The sequence below is a fragment of the Saccostrea cucullata genome, unplaced genomic scaffold (genome assembly GCF_032062105.1).
Source record: "Saccostrea cucullata isolate Sc308-1 unplaced genomic scaffold, CSIRO_AGI_Scuc_v1 ctg24, whole genome shotgun sequence".
NCBI lineage: Eukaryota > Metazoa > Mollusca > Bivalvia > Ostreida > Ostreidae > Saccostrea > Saccostrea cuccullata.
In genome coordinates, this window is record NW_026933183.1 from 91,757 (window position 1) to 111,886 (window position 20,130).

The 20,130-nt window shown below is 34.6% G+C and overlaps 1 protein-coding gene across 3 annotated transcripts; it reads right to left on the reverse strand.

The window, feature by feature from the left end:
• Positions 1-331: 331 nt before the first annotated feature.
• Positions 332-19,896, reverse strand: LOC134237540 (ubiquitin carboxyl-terminal hydrolase 8-like). 3 transcript variants are annotated; one of them, XM_062719628.1, is made up of 26 exons: positions 19,701-19,896; positions 19,401-19,508; positions 18,093-18,237; positions 17,914-17,999; positions 16,743-16,894; positions 16,094-16,265; positions 11,841-12,003; positions 11,612-11,756; positions 10,885-11,369; positions 10,604-10,737; positions 10,236-10,386; positions 9,335-9,559; positions 8,841-8,964; positions 8,189-8,341; positions 7,867-8,038; positions 7,203-7,272; positions 6,715-6,845; positions 6,403-6,508; positions 6,114-6,218; positions 5,654-5,776; positions 5,225-5,338; positions 4,661-4,803; positions 4,180-4,312; positions 2,542-2,572; positions 1,071-1,159; positions 332-860 (listed from the first exon to the last, which is right to left on the reverse strand). In XM_062719628.1, exons 2-26 carry the CDS (start codon positions 19,496-19,498, stop codon positions 789-791), a joined length of 3,522 nt encoding a protein of 1,173 aa, XP_062575612.1. In that variant the 5' UTR covers positions 19,499-19,508; positions 19,701-19,896; the 3' UTR covers positions 332-788. The 3 variants fall into 3 exon arrangements, with proteins under 3 accessions (XP_062575612.1, XP_062575610.1, XP_062575611.1); XM_062719626.1 differs by having other exon boundaries at positions 16,094-16,268; XM_062719627.1 differs by having other exon boundaries at positions 16,094-16,268; positions 19,697-19,896.
• Between the last annotated feature and the right edge of the window lie 234 nt (positions 19,897-20,130).

Consider the following 20,130-nt stretch of genomic DNA (forward strand, 5'->3'; position numbering starts at 1 on the left):
TAATGAATTACTGCAATATTTATGACATACAGTGAAAATATGAATGGTGAAAGCACTTGTAGCACATAAATATAACTATCAAATACATGTATCAAGAAAAAATTCAGTAGGCCAGTACCATAAGAGTGGACTCTTACTCTGTTAGCACTTGACAAGTAATGAATTTAAAGGAAAACAACTTTTCTATATTTATAAAATATTTACAAAGGTTAAATTATATAATAGATTCTAGATATAAATAATTCATATTTTATAATAAAAATAAGCTGTGATTTGAAATTTTTGTAATTTTATGTCTTAGTTAATTCAGTTATAGGAAAATACCAAAAAAAAAAAACACATCAAATAATACAAGCTGTAAACTTTCTGGTACTTGTAAAAAAAATCATATCTACATATGTACAGGTTGAATATATAATTATATATACATGTATAAAGTTACATGAAAAAATTGCCCTGTTTAGTAATACCACATAAAGATGATCATTAGGTCTCTCTGACTAGGTCAATACATAAGAAGTTCCACTTGCAATGCTTGGATATACATACACATATACATGTATATATATAACTGCTTCCACCAAAGACAAAAAGACATGATTCTTCATCTTTTTGTGGTGCTCATCTTCTTTTTGTTCATCATGACCTCATTAAGCATGAAGTTGATAATGCAGACAAAGAAATCATTCTTTGTTGATATGATTTCTTCAGAGTAGGTGGTGTTATGAAATATGATATCGGTGGATCAAATGAGGAGGATCAGAAAGTTTCTGAAGTTTGGGTGTGGATCAGAAGTGTTGTCTGAAGTTCGGGGGTGTAAGCTCCACTGACGTGTAATACAGGACATAGGCCGAGGAAGTCTGTTTGAAGAAAAAATGGTTGTCAATATTTACACAATTAAGAGGTTTGTGATGCACAAAATGACTGGTACATGTACATCATTCAGAGTTCACACTTACTGGTAAAAACTTTTTCATGTATTTTTCACTTTAACTGTAAAGCATGTGGTTCATATAGTTTTTTTTCTAAATTTTAGCATTAAATCAGCATAATCTCTAAATGACACTCACCCTGACAGCTGACTCTGATATCTCAGACACGTGATCGTCATCGTACTTATACCAGTTCTGTGTACATGGATTACGACAATAGGCTGTATCTAAAGACAACAAAACATTAACATCTGATGAACCTTGTTGTATACATGTACAATTGAAACTATTTCTCCAATAAATGGATGCTGTTTATGTTTTTTGTCCCCCGCTTGAAAAGTGGGGGATATTAATTTGGGTTTGTCCGTCCGTCCGTCCGTCTTTCTGTCTGTCTGTAACGCTTTCGTTTCCACACGATATCTCGAGAACCCTTTGAGCTTTTGTAATGAAATTTAGCATAGCAACTCCCTATGGACTAAAGAAGACCCCTATTGATTTTGAGGTCAAAAGGTCAAAGGTCAAGGTCATAAATAAGCAAATTCTGTCTGTTAAAACACTTTCGTTTCCACACGATATCTCGAGAACCATTTGAGCTATTGCAATGAAATAACATATAATATATAACAACTCCATGTGGCCTAATGAAGACCCCTATTGATTTTGAGGTCAAAAGGTCAAAGTTCAAGGTCATAAATTTATACATTCTGTCTGTATGTAATACTATCATTTCCGGGCAATATTTCAAGAAGATTTTGAGCTTATGCAATGTAATTTTATACCAAAACTCCCTAGGACGTCTCTCGCCCCTCTCAAAGTGCCCCGCCCCGTTTGTTTTATTAGTATTTATAGTATTACATGTCGCTATTTTTAGCGCATGGGCATGAGGAGAGTTATTGCGTATAAAACAGGTTCTCGGCGGACTTTATGTTCTTATTACATCTATTAGAACTGTTTAATAAAGGCTAAATAGATCATACACCATGGATTGTGTAAAATTTTGAGAATACCGAACATGAAAACACGAATATATAAAAACATGAATATATACATGTATGTGACTTCAATTCTGCATATACTTCATTGCGCGTAAAGCGATTCCGTGGTCTAGTGGTTATGTCTCTCGCTTTAAATGTGAGAGGACCCGGGATCGAATCTCGGCCGATCCTTTCTTTTTCTTTTTTTTTTTTTAATACTTTTTTTTTCTACTAAATGATAGTATTCAGCATGTGAAATGAAAAATTTATGAGGTTATAAAATCATCTTTACAGTGTGATAAATATTCCATATAAAAAAATCTTCTATACACATAATAAAGAATAAGCAATCAAATCTTTATATATGCATATTGACATACATGTATTTTATTTGCTTCAGTATTCATGTATACATTTAATAGTTCTACAAATTCAGTCAGGGGGAGCCGACTTTATCCCTATATAAGCGGGGGACACGAATTCTCTGAATTAGCTTGTTTTCCTTTTTATAAGCCTCTTAAAAATAAAATAATATGTATATATTTATAGTGTCAGTAAAAAATCTAGTTACCGGTAATTTTCATTAAATAAATTTGCAAAGGGAAATGGATAAAATGCAACAGAACTGTACTTACAATGTCCTCCATCTAATGTGCCAGTGTGATTCTGAAAGAAACATCAAATATCAATTACATACCCATTAAAGTGAACTTACTTTGCAAGTATTATCGCTCTGTAAAATGCATTTTTAAAACTACACAAATTTTTGCAAAAATATTTGAAACATTGCAATCTTTAATTTGCACAGTACTATTTTTGTACTTCTATAATGCTAATTCGAGTTGTGTATGTATCTAGAGAGTAAAATACTGGTGAGAATTTTATGTGAATTAATTTTTTTGGTGACCTGAAAATGATGCAAGGGATGCGAAAATGGATTTATTGTAGAAATTACTTGCATTGGTATTTTCAAAATATGACTTATACTGAAAGGAAAAAGAAACGCATAATAGCATAATAGCGAAATATACTTAACTATGTGGCCGAAAATTATGAAAATTGGTCAAATGTGTATTTTGATTACTGTGCACTAAAATCGCTGGTCAAAATTACTCAACCATGAAATGTATGGTGTCACGTAGGGGAAGTGATAAAATGCCAAATACACGTGCATGTTGATGATGACAATTTTGTGATCACATTTTGTAGTGCCAAGAGATGCATTAGAGTTATAGACATCGTTTTTCGGTATTTGCAGTCAGTAAAATTTTCTTGCAATCATGGTATTGTTGACGGAAGTTACATGGGGTCTAGTAATTGAGTTGCATATCTGAATAAAAAGGCAACAACATATTGTTGTGCAGTTTGTTTTTAACTTCTCAATCAAAAAAGGTTTTTCGGTTGTCAGAGAGTAACTTGAAATTTTCCAACCAATCATGACAGTGACGTTGGCGCGTAACAACGTCACATCAAAAGAGGGCTTTTCATCATGCAATCTCGGTTACTGTCAAGTCATTACCACTGAAACCGATATTTTTACAGCAGACAATCATACTCATATTTTCACCACAATACTGACTGAAACTCTCTGCTCTAATTTGGTATGCAAGCTTGGCAACTTTTCGTCCATTTAACTCTCACACGCGCACGTACGCGCCGAATGCGTAACGTTTTTTAGCATGTTCACGCTGAGAAAATGTAGCCAGTGTTTGTCGAGACTTCCTTACAAACATTCACGAGTACCAATCAGCTAGATTCTATAATTTCTATCTTAAATCGAAAATTCGTGAAATTCATTGGGCGGGGGGATTTGTTAGCTTTTGAATAACACAGCTACTCTCAACCATTAAGACTACCGTCGGAAGGCTTGAATGATAATCCTATGAGAAAGATAAATGTTCCGGTGAACTCAATGCTCAAGAAAATCAAAGCTGTTACTGATGCGCAAGGGAGATGATGAGAATTTTTGTTTTAATTTTTTGGGGTATCGACATATCAATTTCAATAACTCAGGAATTATAAGTCAAAGTCACACAAGATTTCGATTACTTGTTGTTTAAAGGTGGATTAAATTGTTTGATAACAATACTCGAAAACATATTGGAAATAAAAGTTTTAATTTTATTCAAAAGTTAATTATGCGTTTCTTTTTCCTTTCAGTATATTTGTATTCACTTCTAATCAAGAAGCATGATGATAATGATTATGTCTGCATAATAAAAATTATTCTGCAGGTAAAGCTATTTTTCTATTACCAATTTCTTATCACTTACTGAGGTAGCATAAAGTTTGTAGATAGTCTTTGAAGATTTTGGTCCATCTAAGTATGGGTTCAAATCAAGGTTCTTAGAGGGGAAATCCACATGGCTGTTTATCTTTTCTCTCCATTGACCCTTATATACAAATCTACAAATAGTGGGACAAAATCCTGACATATAGCATATAGATCATAATTATACTAAAAATTCAGTACAATGAATATTGATAAAGTAATGCTGTAAGCTTCTAAGATATCAAAGATTTAATTATATGAACTGTGAACTACTAACTTATTTGTGTGGTTGTTAAATTTTCTTAGTTTGCAGACTCATTTTAAATTGCAGGGATATGATTAATTGATTGAAATTAGAAGTGTTGAATTTCAATATTTTATAGGGAACATGAATTCAATGGTCTCTTCATACCACAAAAAAATCCCCCCTTCCTTTTGAAAGTTATTGATTCTCCATTACATTGTACTACAGTTCTCTTTACCTGTTGAGCCCTATAAGGAGAATTCTGGGTAGCCTCCAGATGTCAATTTTCTTGACAGCGTCACGGTCGACTTTACATCGCGGACAGCGCCACCTACTACTTCCTGTCAGTTTCTCCTCCTTAAGGAACAACCTCAGGCATTCCTGATCAAATAAAATAGAAATGTGCACTAAATTTAATCTGTACATTTATATCCTATTTATGGATAATACATGTTGATTCAAGCTTTAAAAGAAAGAAAGAACAAAATACATGAATAAGAGTTTCTCTAGCAATTCAGGAGAATTTATCTAGTTTAAATAAAGCAAAAATATACTTGACATCTATTTGTATGTACATATATGAAATAAAACAAAGTGAAGATGAAGAATACTTAATCTGAGATTTCATTGTGAGAGAGGGGCAGAAAGGAGGATTGAAGTTCACACTCAGTTAACATTCACATGTACACATATTCCAAGGCTAATACAGGGATAATTTAACATGTAAGGACTTACCCTAAGTTTTACATGTACTAAGGATAATGTGGACTTACCCCAAAGCTAACAGATAATATAGACTTACCCCCAGACTACATCGTGATGAGGGAGGGAGGGGGAGAGTGAGGAACATGAAAGCCTGGAAATTGACGGACATCTTCTGACAGTGTAGACACATCAGTGTGGACTTCAGCTGCCCCTGTAAATGGTAGATAATTTTAGTTTTCTAAAATTATTCAACAGTCATATTATACAGGTATTTACATTAGCAGAAGTATTACATGTACTTGTACAGGTATAGCATGTTACAATTTTTGTACAAATCATTCATCCAAATCTAAGACTCTTGAGCAAAGTATGCAAATTTATTAAAATTTATAGATTTATATGCAGCTCAGTCTGGAACCAATCACATGACTCCCTAATAGATAATTAGTAAATTTACAGTACTCAAAGACCCTATATCTTTAGTGTCAACCACAGAGAGCTACATAAACAGACAAGAAGATGATACCTGGAACAGCTCTACAATGATGGACTCGTTACACATTTGGTGGTGTTTCCAGGCTAGCTCGGCGGCCTGCTGGTCTGGCAGATGATCATTCTCCTGCTCTGGGATCTCAGGACGCTTCTTAACCTAAACAATCAATTACAAACACATCTATACATTTTCTGTTACAAAAACTCCATAATTTTTTTCACCAATTTTTTACTCTCTGTTTATATGCTTACACTGTAATCACAGTTATTCATGATTGCATGACTAGCTAAGACTAAATTGAATCAAAAATTTTTGTTTGAAGCTGATATCAAATGTAACAGTACCACTGAGTAGAGATTTCCAAAAAACATGCTTCTTGTAGGTTTATATTTTATTTAATATTAAACAACCATGGACTTTCCTCGACATAAAAGTTTTCTTGTCAGTAAGAATGAGTTATCAGTACATGGGGTGACACTAGTTAAGAACTGACCTTGTTGAGTCCCTCATGAAGTCCATCCATCAGAAACGTCAGGAAATCATGGCTGTCCTGCTGTGTGGTCCCCGCAAAATCTGGATTGTGTTTACCCACGATGTACTGAAAAACACCACGTAAATATACAATCTATAGATATGCTTGTTTACATCAAGAATATTTTATGCACAGCGCTAAGTTTTCATTTCTCTTTTAAAATTACTAAACGTTTACTTCTGAATTATCAGCTTCCGTAATGGTTCCCACTAGAAATGACAGGATATAATACTGATATGTGGAGACTGACCTTGAAGTCCCTGGGGGTGATACACTTATACTGTCCTGACCACAAGGCTTTAATGATGACGGAGAAATCGTCTGCTACTTCACCATAGTAACCTAGCTGACTCTCCCTAGATACACAAATATATAATTACTGGGATAAAATATTTCAAACAACATTTAACGATGCAACTTATAACAAAAGACATACATGTAATATTACAATTAACCAGTAATATTGTTAAACTATTTCTATTGAATATACATTAAACAGTTGAAAATATAAAATTTTTATATTAAATTACTTTATTTTAGAAATATTGACTGTAGATCCTACCTGTTTATATCATATAGATACATGTCTGTGAGGAAATACGTTGCTAGGGGTGATGTGTTGTTTAGACACTGGATGGTGGAATTCATGTAACAGGTGTTACCAAGGTTACGTAGACCGGTAAGTGCTCGACCCTGAAAGACAAATTTTAAAGATTATAGAAAAACACATGCATTGAGTTTATTAATTTTTAAAGAATATTCCTGATTTAATGCAAAAGTAATAGTTAGGCTTAAGGTCAAGTTTTTCTGAGGGACAAACTGAGTGTAAAATACGTGTATGTGGACATATATTTTATGATATATTATTACCACCATGGCTCCAAAACTATGGCTATTTTTGTAAACATATAGCGTTTTTATTTGGAATACAGAAAGAGTTGGATTCTGTGGTACAGTTATGATCATCATCATTATTTCATAAGATCAAATAACACAGCACAAACAATTTACCACAGTACTGTTGTTTTTGCTATTCCTTCATGTACATACCACATTTCCATACACTGGGTTGAGATCCCTGTGTAGAGCTTTTCTGGGCTTTGGTTTAGGATGGTCAACTCTAAAACATAGAGAAAAATGTGATTGTTTTATGCAAAAAAAAAAAAAAACTTGTAACAATATACGTGTACATTCTGTACACTTAGTACATATTTTAAATATGCAATGAAAAAGAATTTGCAAATCAAATAAATGTATGTCAATGTTACAGAATCATAAATCATATTACAGTAATACTGTACATGATAATAGTATATGTATTTAATGAATGTTTGTTTTAAGGACAGACGAGACGTTCCTTAATAGCAGATAAATTTTTCTAAGAGTTTGCCATTGAAGTGTTGCTACTTAAACATGTTTACTCACAAAAAATTGAGGTACCTTACCAGGCATTTTTGCAAGATACCAGGGGTAGTTTTTCTTATATAATCCTTTGGGGGAGAAAAATAATTTTCCAATATCAAATGTCTGAGTGTTTGGATTTTTTAAAAACTTTTAGAAACTGGTTTAGACATCAGAATGTTATTAAAATTTTGAATATTTTTCATACATTACGAAAATATACAAAACAGATTTTGAGGAACGTCTCGTGTGACCTTAAACAAAGTAAGTACTGTGGACATCTCCCTATGATAGTCATTATCTATGGTGGTACCTTTCCATGGGTTTGATGGTCCTGTCTATGGTGGGACGAGTTTTAGGTGCCTGTTCCTCGTCAAACATCATCTTAGCAATGTTAGGGGAGGAGTTGGACCGGGTCAGACCACGGCTAGGGGTCGAGGGCTCATCTTTAAGTTTAGTAACAGACAACTGTCCCGACGGTCGACCTGGTCAAATGAATAAATCAATCAGATAAATCAGGATGTGGGGTGGTTTATAACTTACTTTCATGGATGAGATGGTTACTTTAATACTCATCTGGTTTATGTGAGGTTGTTCTATTTAAAAAATTGTCAGAGTGTGAGATGATGACTTACTTGTCTGGATGTGAGGTGGTTCCCATTGGGTGGTTCCCTTGTTGTGGTTGATGTAGTAGTATCTATTCGTGTTGTGGTCCAGCCTCTTCTCCCACCCAGTGGGGAGGTTGGGGGAGGGGATGGTTCTTGGTTTGGTAGGCTGGGACTCAGCAACTATAAAATAATGTCTCCTATTATAAAATAATGTCTCCAACTGAAATATTTTTCAGTTGTTACAAAACTAAGAATGTTTTGTTATATATAGTCATAAAATGACTGATATTTCTGCGTCTTGTTTTTTGAATTTGGCCTACTATGAATCACCTTGATTCATAGTTATGTCTTGCCAAAACCTTTTGGTTTAAGCAATTTTTGAAGTAAGTACTTATGTACTTACTCTTACTTCAAAGATTGCTTAAACCAAAAGGTTAGCATTACAAGCACAGTGTATCTATGTTCTTGTAATGTAATGTGTATTGACAAGGCCATGAGGTTATAAATTTTTTTGAGTTTAAATGGCTAAATGACTACCCTGTTCAATAGTTACAGTTCAGATTCCTGGCCTGATCTGCCCTCTCTCTCTCCCCTCTCTCTTTTCTTTTTCATCCCCCCTCTCTTTCTCTCTTTTCCATCTCTATGGCCTTTGATGCATGGCTTTATCCTCTATACTTACAGTTGAGTCTGCGGAGTTTCTCCTCTGCTTCACGCCTGGCCTGATCTGACCTCTCTTTCTCTATTCTCTCTTTCTCCTGCTTTTCCTCCTCTGCTTTCTTTATCAGCTCCTGTCTCTTTCTCTCCTAAAAAAGTTTATTCTCATATGCACTTGAACCATAGCATGAAGAGAGCTACATTTTTAATCAAGCTTGGTCCAACTGCAAGAAAATATCTTGTTAATATAAATATACTGGCCTGATTGTTAAAAAACATTTCTACATAGAAGACTACCAAGGCCCTTTTAGAGGGTATTTCATTATGAGTTCAAAGACACTTTAAATCATATAATTAATACCAATTGATAAGATCATTTAAATTCCACGTAATCAAATATTCTGGTTCTTTATACTGTGTTTCACTAATCTGCATATAACTTTTCTTTAAATCATCATCATAATGTGAAAATCCAACCATACATATTCAGTCTTAATTTGACTGTTAAGTAAGAGTTACCTCCTCTTTCCTCTGCTCCTCCTCCTGTCGTTTCCTGTCCGCCTCCCTTCGCTCCTCTTCCTCTTTCCTCCTCTGTACCTCCTGTCTGTCCTCCTCTGCCTTCCTCTGTGCCTCTCTCCTTTCCTTTTCCTCCCTCAGTTTCCGTGCCTCATCCTCTGCTTTCTTCAGCTCAAGTTTACGTCTCTCTTCCTCCTGCCTGGCATTTTCTCTTGCCTTGTCAAGAGCCTATTATAATTATTATCAAAGATTTGTACATTATAACAAAGACAACATTTAAAATGTAAAAAAAAAAAGGTTGTTTGATTAATCCAGTCATAATTTTGATAATGTATTCAGCCCCAAGATTTTGAGAACTTAAGACACATAGAGAATAATGACTGTCTTGTTTCTGCATCAGATATACACTACAGTACACTGAATATGACTTCTGTCCTTTTTCTCTGTCTCAGATATACAGTATACAGAGTATGACCTCTGACCTTTTTCTCTGCCTCAGATATACAGTATACAGAGTATGACCTCTGACCTTTTTCTCTGTCTCAGATATACATTATACAGAGTACGACCTCTGACCTTTTTCTCTGCCTCAGATATACAGTATACAGAGTATGACCCCTGACCCTTTCCTCTGCCTCAGATATACAGTATACAGAGTATGACCCCTGACCCTTTTCTCTGACTCAGATATACAGTATACAGAGTATGTCTTCTGACCTTTTTCTCTGTCTCAGATATACAGTATGCAGTGTATGACCCCTGACCCTTTTCTCTGTCTCAGATATACAGTATGCAGTGTATGACCCCTGACCCTTTTCTCTGTCTCAGATATACAGTATGCAGAGTATGTCTTCTGACCCTTTTCTCTGCCTTAGATATACAGTATATGATCATGACCTCTGACCTTTTTCTCTGCCTCCTCTTCCTCCCTCCTCTTCCTCTCCTGCCTCAGTCGCTCCACTTCCTCCAGTCTTCGCTGTTTCTCTCGCTCCATTTCCTCCTGCTTCCTTCTTTTCTCTTTTTCCTCCACTTCAAGTCTCTCAAGTTCTTTCCTCCTGTTAGGAAATAATATGAATAAATTAACAAAAAGACTAAAGGGCTAAACTCGAGAACATAGCAGCTAGACTAGCAGCTAGACTAGAAAGCTAGGTCTACTGAATTAATGCTTGTTAGCTATGCTAGCATATCAATAAAGATCATAGCAACAATCTTAAATGCAGCTCTGGACTTTCAGTGTATCATGACAAGCTTCTCTGAGCCATGTTTACATACCTCCTCTCGTCCTCCACTGACTTTGTCTGTGTGTCTGTCTTCTGTTCTCTCTGATTCTCCTCCATTATAACCTTCTTCTTCCTCATCAGATCTGCCACATCTCGAGCCTGCTCCATTTTCAGCCTCTCCAACTCCTGGAGGTAAGAAAAGATGACATTGGGAGTATCTCATAATATTGAACAAGTCAAGTTTGAGATTACAAGGTATTACTATTCTTGTAATATTTTATGTTACATTAAATTGTACCTGTTTTTGTAACACACACTACATAACACTGGTACCTGAATTTCTCTCTGTAACTTGAGCCTCCTGGCCTCCTGCTCCTCTGCCTCTTTATCCTGCTGTGCCTTCAACTCCTCATCCCTCTCTCTCCTCAAGTCCTCCTCCCTCCTCCTGGCCTCCTCTGAGGCCCTCCTCTCCTGTTCTCTCCTCTGAGCCTCAGCCATTAAGTTATTTTTAGGCTGAGACACAGGCTTACTGTCTGACAGGGAAGGTGTGGAGGAGTTATTTAGAGGACTCAGACTGTTGGTTGAAGGGGAGGGTTTAGGCTTTGTTGATCTGTCTATAGAGGGGACCCCTAGCCTGACCTGACCCCCTGCTGTGGGTGCTGCAGGCCTGACTTGACCCTCCCCTGGGGGTGCTGCAGGCTTACCAGTATCATTGCTGAGGATGCCCAGAGGATCTGAGGTGGGCACTGGTTCAGGCTTTGGTTTGGGTTTGGGGGTTAATGAAAAATCCTCATCAAAGTCAGGGTAGTCAAAATCCACTGAAATGCAGTTATTTTATAATCATAAGAAGTACATGTAATCATAAAGCAAATTATTAATCAACTGCTTGGAAATTCTTGGACGATTACAATTTTTCCTTAATTTATTTATTCATGTCTAGAATCTTAATTGTAACATTTCTGCTGTCAGTAACAGGAGGACCAATTTTCCTTAATCTTTTACTAATGACTACAATCTTTAATGTAATGTTTCAGCTGTCAGTAACAGAGGGGGCACTTACATGAGGGTGCTGAGGAGGTGGGTCCCTCCTGGGTGGGGTTGGTCACTCTGGCATTAGTGGTCAGTTGGGGGTAGTACATCAGCCACTGGTCGTACCCTCCCTCCAGCACTAAAGGCTCACTCTTAATGATCACTGACGAATCATACTGAAAATAAAATTTTAAAAATTGTAATACATAAATCTTATCTCACTGAATAAAATGATTAAAAATAAAGAAATTTCTATCCACCTTAAACAAGGCATCCTTCAGTGTACGAAGAGGTGTTGCTATGGTGACCTGGTTTAAGGTTGAGTTCCAGTCCAGTAGGACAATGTGGTCCACTTGACCTCTTTTTACCCACAATCCTTTGGACTCCTCAGATAAAGCTCCACCTATGTAGATTGCTGTAGTCCTAAAATACACAGAGTATACATGTATATTGGATAAAGTAAATTAAGTTCATATGTAAGACTACTGTTGTACCTACAGTCCCTGAAACTTTCTACTTTCCCATTTTTCCGTTCGCTCACCGTTCGTTCACCGTTCGTTCACCGTTCGTTCAGCGTGCGTTCACCGTTCGCTCTCCGTTCACTATTTTGCGTTCATCGCGCGCTCACGTTCACAAAATGTTCACCGTTCGCTCTTCGTTCCGTTTACTTTGCGTTCACCGTTCACTTATCGATCAGTCTTCATTGTCATTCAGAACTCCGAAGTAAAAGGACTTATCTTTTTGATGGAAAGGATTTACACATTTTTTCATTAAATAACTAAGATATCGTGTTTGAAGAACAATTATTTCATTGCAAAAATTATCTACGATATTTATATTTCTATTATTATAACTTGGCTGTTACTTTATCCATGAAATTTCCCTGGAAAATAATACATTAAGTACCTACATGTATTTAGAACGATAAATAAAATAAAATATTAAATTTAAAAAAGGGCAATGTACAAATGCTTCAAGCATGGCAACATTTTGTTGTAATGCAAAAGACAACAAATCATTCATGGATGGATAATAATCCAAGTCTTTCACAAGACAAGAATACACAAAAATATTACTTCTAACACGTATTTAAAAAAATGCATGAAAACATATTAGAACTACACGTAGGTCTGAGAATTATGAACAGTACTGCAGATATTCAGTTAATATAATATCTCTAGAGCTAATTAAATTAATAGTGTGATTATAAATTTTAGAAAAGACCAACTGTTTAAAATGTAATAAATTAGAGTTTTTTGTGTTTTGTACTTTAACTTAGTCTATTATTAGAGAGGGAAAATTCCTTCATTCATTGTGCCTAAATATATGTTTGCCATTCAGTATAATTAAGAGCCCCCCCCCCCCCCCCCCCCCCCCAGCACCTTTTCTCCCAAAATCAAATTCTTAGTTAGTATGTCTAGAATATTAATATACTCTTCAAAAAAAGAAACGCATAGTAGGAACAATGCCCAGAAAAATGTATGATAGTTTTGTCATACCTTTTATCTTTATATGGATATGATGTATTCGAGTGAAATGTCTGATTTTTTAATGCAATTGTTAACTTTACAGCTATTCTACAAGTCTCACAGACAAAAAGACCCGATTTGCCAAATTTCCCCCAAAATTTTGATCTCAATTTTCATTTGTTGAATTCTGATGCAATTCCTTCAGGTACGAAGGGGCTATCAAAAGCGGGGATTCTCGATATTTTGAATCTGGTTTTATCTGAAAAATGACGCTTCCTAAAAATGCTGCATCTGAATGTTGCATAGCACAAAAAGGAAAATGGGTGACTGGAAGCAGGGGTACCGCAATTTACAATTGCAAGAGGTTTTAATGTTACGAGCAACTTCATATCTAACCTATAAAACATAAACCATTAACATCGAACACCCAATTTTCGCAAAAAATATGGTAGACTACGTGTGACATCAGCAGCACAGCATCACTTCGTAAATTGCATGAATGTAATGCAATGACGTCATCTAAAGCATTAGCTATCCCTGAACTGCACAGATCATCTAACAAGACCGTTTTCAGTTGACTACGAATTATTGCAAAAGGATTATTCATGCCATTGTTCTGACCCCACAACACTCCAAATATCGACTTCAAAGATCTCAGATCAATCGAGTATGATCACAGCATCACTGCTGAACATTTTGGTTTAGCTACTAGTCCAGAATGTTTATCTGAAAGCCTCTTATAAGTTTAATAGTGCTAATGCTTTGTAATGAATGTTAGACAGATAACTGCCTCCAGGACGTTAAAAAAGTTGGTGGTGGTAGTGTAATGATATGGAAAACAGTATTATAAGAAAGTAAGATTGATTTGGTTCGAATTCAATGGACTTTAATGGAAAAAGGTACTCTAACCATGTTCTACCTACACATGCCCATTCAATTTTGCGGCATCCTAGAGCCGTATTGCAATCTCACAATACACAGCCACATACGGCTCGTTTGACACTCCCATTCTTGCAAAGCAACAGCAACTTGTTTCTGCCACAGTCATCTAAATTGCTAGATTTAATCCAAATCAAGCAGCATTGGACAAAATGGATTGACATGATTTCCTATAGACAATCGCATCCCCAGACTCTACAATAGCTGAACAAAGTTCAACATTTGGAGTGCGAGAGTATTCCTATACAGATTTTATTACACACATTTGCTTCCATTAGATGCCGTTTGTTCCTACCATTTGTGTCTGCGGGGGGCATACCAGATATTGATCTTTAATGGCCTTAAACTGACTATAATTTTAAAATTAGTGAGTATATGACATTTAGATAGTATCCCTGTTGCTTATCACATTTCTGTTTTATCAATGCATCATTTTACTAAATAATCTTTATGTTCAATGTGTCACTAAAATTCTGCTATGCATTTCTTTTTTTGAAGAGTATATTTAATATGTATTGTAACACAAGAAAATCAGTCTTGTAAAACGAACATCAAACAGTCATTAAACAATAGTATTTCAAAATATACATGTGCCGACAGTATAGTATTAAATTTTCAAATTGGCAGGGAATATGTTTCAAATTCAATTTCAAACTTAATTCTTCCAAGTATATATTCCCTGTATTTATTAATTTTTTTTCTGCAGGAATGCAAATATCAGATCTAGTAATGATAGGGAAAAATATATTTAAACTTCTTGGAAATACTAAGTGACTCTTTGCCTTCGGCATGCTCAGTGAAACAAGATTTCCACACCTCCACTGTGTCGAATGAATTTGATTGACCAGACAAGCATGTGGACATCCTGTGAACCATGTGAAGTTGAAGATGCAAAATAAAAGCTGATGATTACTGTCAAATGGATTTGTTAATCTTAAAAATTTTATTACTTTTACTGCTTGGAATATTTAGGGAAAATAATACGAATTTTTATTTGATACAACAGATATCTGAGAATGGAGGGTCTCTCTCTCTCTCTCTCTCTCGCGTACATTTCTCTGTTCAATAAAATTATGACATCACATTACGTATTTACATGTAGTTTAATTTGAAAATTTAATCTATTAATAATAATTGGAATGCCTTTTTTCATCATCTTGTCTGAGTATGATCATTAATGACTACAGATACATGTAGTCATTAGCTAAAATAATCATCATAAAAGAATAAAAATGACACATAAATACAGAATATTTTGCATTATAATTTTAAAATAAAAGTGTTTTTATGCAATACGTTAACAGACAATTCTGAATTTAAAAACAAAATCTGTTATTTTACTCAGAATCGCCTTGGCACGGAAATACATGTATGGTTGTTTCAACCGGGTTCGGTGTAATTAATTAATTCTATAAGTAGTAATTTTATCTTCTAAAGTCCACATTATTTTATTAGTTAAAAAAAAATAGCATATTAACTATATGAGTAGACTAATTTTATATCTAAACTACACGCATTCGGTAACAAATACACATGTTTTACGGCAATTAAAATCATGTTAATATTAAATTATCGATTTAAAACAAAGGTATGTGCAGAGAAAAAAAATTGTTTTTATTATTTATTTATCTATTGTTTATTTATATTTTAGCACCTGAAATTAGAATTATAGAATAATTTCAATGCAAGGAAAAGACCAGAGGCATTCTGAATAAATCGTTCATCTTGCATTCACCGTTCACTTTGCGCTCGCATTCGCGCTCTGTTCGCGCTCTGTTCGCGTTCACTCACCGTTCACACATCGTTCACCAAGTTGCGTTCAGCGTTCACTCACCGTTCGCTCTGCGTTCGTTCAGCGTTCGTTCACCATTGCGGTGGGAAAGTAGAACGTTTCAGGGACTGTATATGAGTTACTTCAGTAGCTACTATGTACCTTCTTAAACTGGACATCTCCACTAGTTTGAAGGGGAGTTAGGACATTAGAAGTCATTTGACATAAACGACTAAACGTATCAACAAATTTTTTTTTCATTCAGTATACATGGCAAGTATAATATATATATACTCAGCATATATTTTTACATGAACATTTTGGCCCTGCTTACCCTGGTTTGATTCCCTCGGCCGGTACGTTGATACAGGAGTCATGTTTAATGTGTGATTCCTGGTACTGAGATCCGGGTCGTACATCCATTATAATCAGACTTGTTTCTTTGTCATTTAACAAATCATACAGCTGAACCGGACTTATTTTCCCAGCAGCCTCTTGGCCAGCATCTGCTGAAAAATTATCCAGTCCTGTATTATTGACAAATATTTAAAAGGCAGAACATGCTGTCTGAATCAATAGTTTTACTTATTGTACATGTAAGTTTATTATGTACTGTGTTTATAATTTTCATTAAATAAACTAGTTTGACTTTAAAACAAATCTATATAAGTGGACATTTTTATACGCTGCCATAACAAATTAAATATCTAAATACTGTTAAAGCAGAAATATTCTTTGGGTATTAAATTTTGTTTATTTTGTGTTAACAATTATCAACGAAATAAAATCCCACACAATATTTATTTGACTATAATAATAGTGAAAAGAGTTCTTGCTAAACAATAAAATTTAATGACCATGAAACCTTTTTAGATGACAATTCAAAGGAATTTTATCCCCACAAAAATTTATACTTCTATGTTGTTAGATAATTAAATTGACAGTTTTACACCAATGATCTTTGAATCTATACTTCCCCATACCTGCTTTCTCACTGTTTTTGCCCACATTCTCTGTATCTTCTTTGGGTTTGGGAACATTTTCCTCAGATTTAACTGGTTCTTCTTGAGGTTTACTTTTATCTTCAAGGGGAGCTAACTTGCTGGCTACATCCTCAGCTTCAGCTAATTCATACCTAAGAAAAACCAAACAACACAATATTGTCACAATTCAGTTTATCAGAAAAAAAAAGTAAAACACAAATGTCTTATAGCCAGGCACAGTTTTTAACAAATTTGACCTTGTCCAAACGACCTTTAGTAAGGCTCACAACATTGTCTCTAAACATATGCTACATGACTGGGTAGATGCCTGCCAATTCTTACCTTTACTATAGAAACACAGGATAACACTTCCAATTCCAGATATCCATGATTTTTTTTATGAAAAATTAATCAAGCTCACAATATGTGTCAGTCATAATCTTATAAGTGAAGAATCTGACTTCTCCATGTTGCTTAATCAAAAATTGTTAGCATGCTCAAAGATAAAGACACAACACTAAGGTTGTGTCATTTGTTATGTTTGGGACATGAAAAATATATTTAAACTTGCTTTGTAACATGTGATTATTTACATGATGTACATACCACACCTTAAACAATATCACTGAATTTTTTTTCATCCTTAATATAACCACACTAATTGTTAATGTTATACAACACTTCAACATCAGACTCCTATTTTGTTTGTTATTACTTTTATTTAACATTCATTAATGATGTAAGGCCATTTATGCCCTCTCCTCCAATGCAGCATGAAAAAATTGAGTCTAAAGGTAGGCAAAAATTATCTTTTATCCCCACAATGACAATATATCAACATCGATGTTGAATTTTCAAAATCAATTTTTCAGATTGCAAAAACAAAAACAAATATAGCTTGCAAAAGGTTAAAAATGAATTTTGAGTCTAGTCATGTTTAGTCAGTTAGTCATGAACAGGAGAGGGCAATCAGACATTTCTTAAAAGTTAAAGATGGCCTTATGTGTTAGAAACACTGATCCCATGCAGACTTCTTTTATATTTATTCAATGAAACATATGGAGATAACGAACAGTATTCCACACCAAAAGTCCATAAAACAATACAAAATAGGAGCTGGGCAAAAACGGACCTCCAAAACATCAGAGGTGGGATCAAATAATATTTTTACCTGTCCTTAAGGTTTGATGATAATTCCTCTGCTTTGTCCATACATTTCAGCAAAGTTTTCTGTCCAATCAAACTATCAAAATAGTCCTAAAATACAAGAATCACAGTCAATAGAATGTAGGTACCGGTACTTAAATTTCACTTCTTAGTGAGCTCTCCCTACTCTTGTACCATGTGTACCTTTTGCTTTTTGTAATCCGGGGACTTCCTGATGAGGGTGACTATATTAAAGTACTTCATGTACATAATGTACGCCTTCTCCTCATCTCCCAGGGATTCATTGAGCACAGCTTCTTTGTTGATTTTCTCTGCAGATTTCAATAATCTACAATATATTTGAAGAAGGTTAAAATATTATCACATATTTTTGTGGGGGGGGGGGGGGCATCTATCCTGTTGCAGGAAATTTGTTTCCATTGTGATTTAAGGTTCAAATATAGAAGTGCTTATTAGAATTATCTTAGTGTGTCTCAGGAAAAGCCCTTACATGTACTTCCCACATACTTGCAATGTGATAAAGAAGGAGATGCATTGAAAATAAATACCAAAATTCAAGCCTTTCAGAATCTGTAGGTATCTGACCTTTTACCTGGCTGAAATCATGATTGTAATGACCTCAATATTTGATGTAAACATTAAAACATATTATAACTTCTACAGGGTACCTCCCATTTTTGTAGAGGTACAACTTATTCCTAATCTTTTAGAAAGCCTTGCAAATACATAGTATCGCGAGTACCTCACAGTTATCTAACTTACTACCGCTCTTTTGTGGGGAAATTAAGAGAGCTCAAAATCTCGCGAGATTCCTGGGGCATAAAATTGTTTACAGTAGTGACAATCGAATGATTTGCACAATCATTCTGCCATAAATACAATGTATGGCCAAGGGTTGAATTCCATATAGTAGATTGTCAAATAAGGAAAGTTTAGTGTACATGACCACCTTTCAAAAGTAATATTTTCAATGAAAATTGAATGAGAAGAGTCCGCTTAATAAAAAGTAACATAAAAAATGTATCATCTGAGGACTAGCTCCTCTCAAAGATTTATTAGGCTGGTTCAGTGAATGTTTAGCAAGAAATATCAACAGGATTTATTTCTTATCTGCCTTTAAAAACTTCACAATAATCGATCTTGCATTGTATTCAATAGCATATTGTCCCCATCCAGCAGAAGTTTTCTACCTTTACCGCGAAAGAGTTCCATTAAGTTAAGTAATCACGATATCAAGTATTCAAATCATTTTTGAATTTATACTTTTTATATTACCTTTCCCTAAAATATAATAAATTTATAAACTTTAGATTTCATCATATTTAGATCTACTCGGATTTTTTTCTCTCTTTGCACTTACACCCAGTGTTAACATTAAGAACTCTCTGGATTATTGATTAGTGAGTACAGGATAAGATTTTTCTCCACAACAATACAATTTAAATGAAGTGGTTGATATATAATTAATGTAAAAGAAAAATTTATATGTACATTTTGGGGTTATTTGTCATTTTAGCTGGTAAAGCAGCAAGGTCATTCAAGGCCTTCAGAGACTTAGCTAGGTACAGGTCCTTCTTCTTAACAGGCATATTGGTTTATCTGCATAAAACATGTAAAAATAGAGTTTCATACAAAACAAATATGTACAAGAGAAAGAAGGAAATTAAAAATATACATTTTCCTGATTTTATAGGCTGTAAAACTCAAGTCTCAGTATTATAACTATTTAACAAAGTTTAAGACATTAAAGGGAAAAAAAGAAACAACATAAAACAATCAATATTTACAAACTTTTGTTACTCCTCCACTTCCGGGCTTTAAACTCAGTGATCCGAAAGTTATCACAAAATTTAGCACTGTTTTCTTACAAAATATCTGAAATATGACATGGAAAACATAATTATTTGTCCATGTCACGATATATTATTGTAAGAATCCTTATTTTTTCTCCGACTACTTTCATAATATTTACAACGAAGGCCATCTTGAATTTTGTCAATATTAATCTGAAGGCCGATCCCGACAAAAAATAAAGCAAAGTGTGCGACTTGGAAGCGCGTCACGGTATATAAAGCATGATAAGGTTCGATTTTTTGCGCAAACAAATTTTGTTCGGTATATTTTACCACATTAACCATTACTATGATTAAAATATACTTTAAAAAATGGGGGACAGGTAAACAAAACTTTCAGTAAAAAATTAAATTCTTGTAGATCCAAC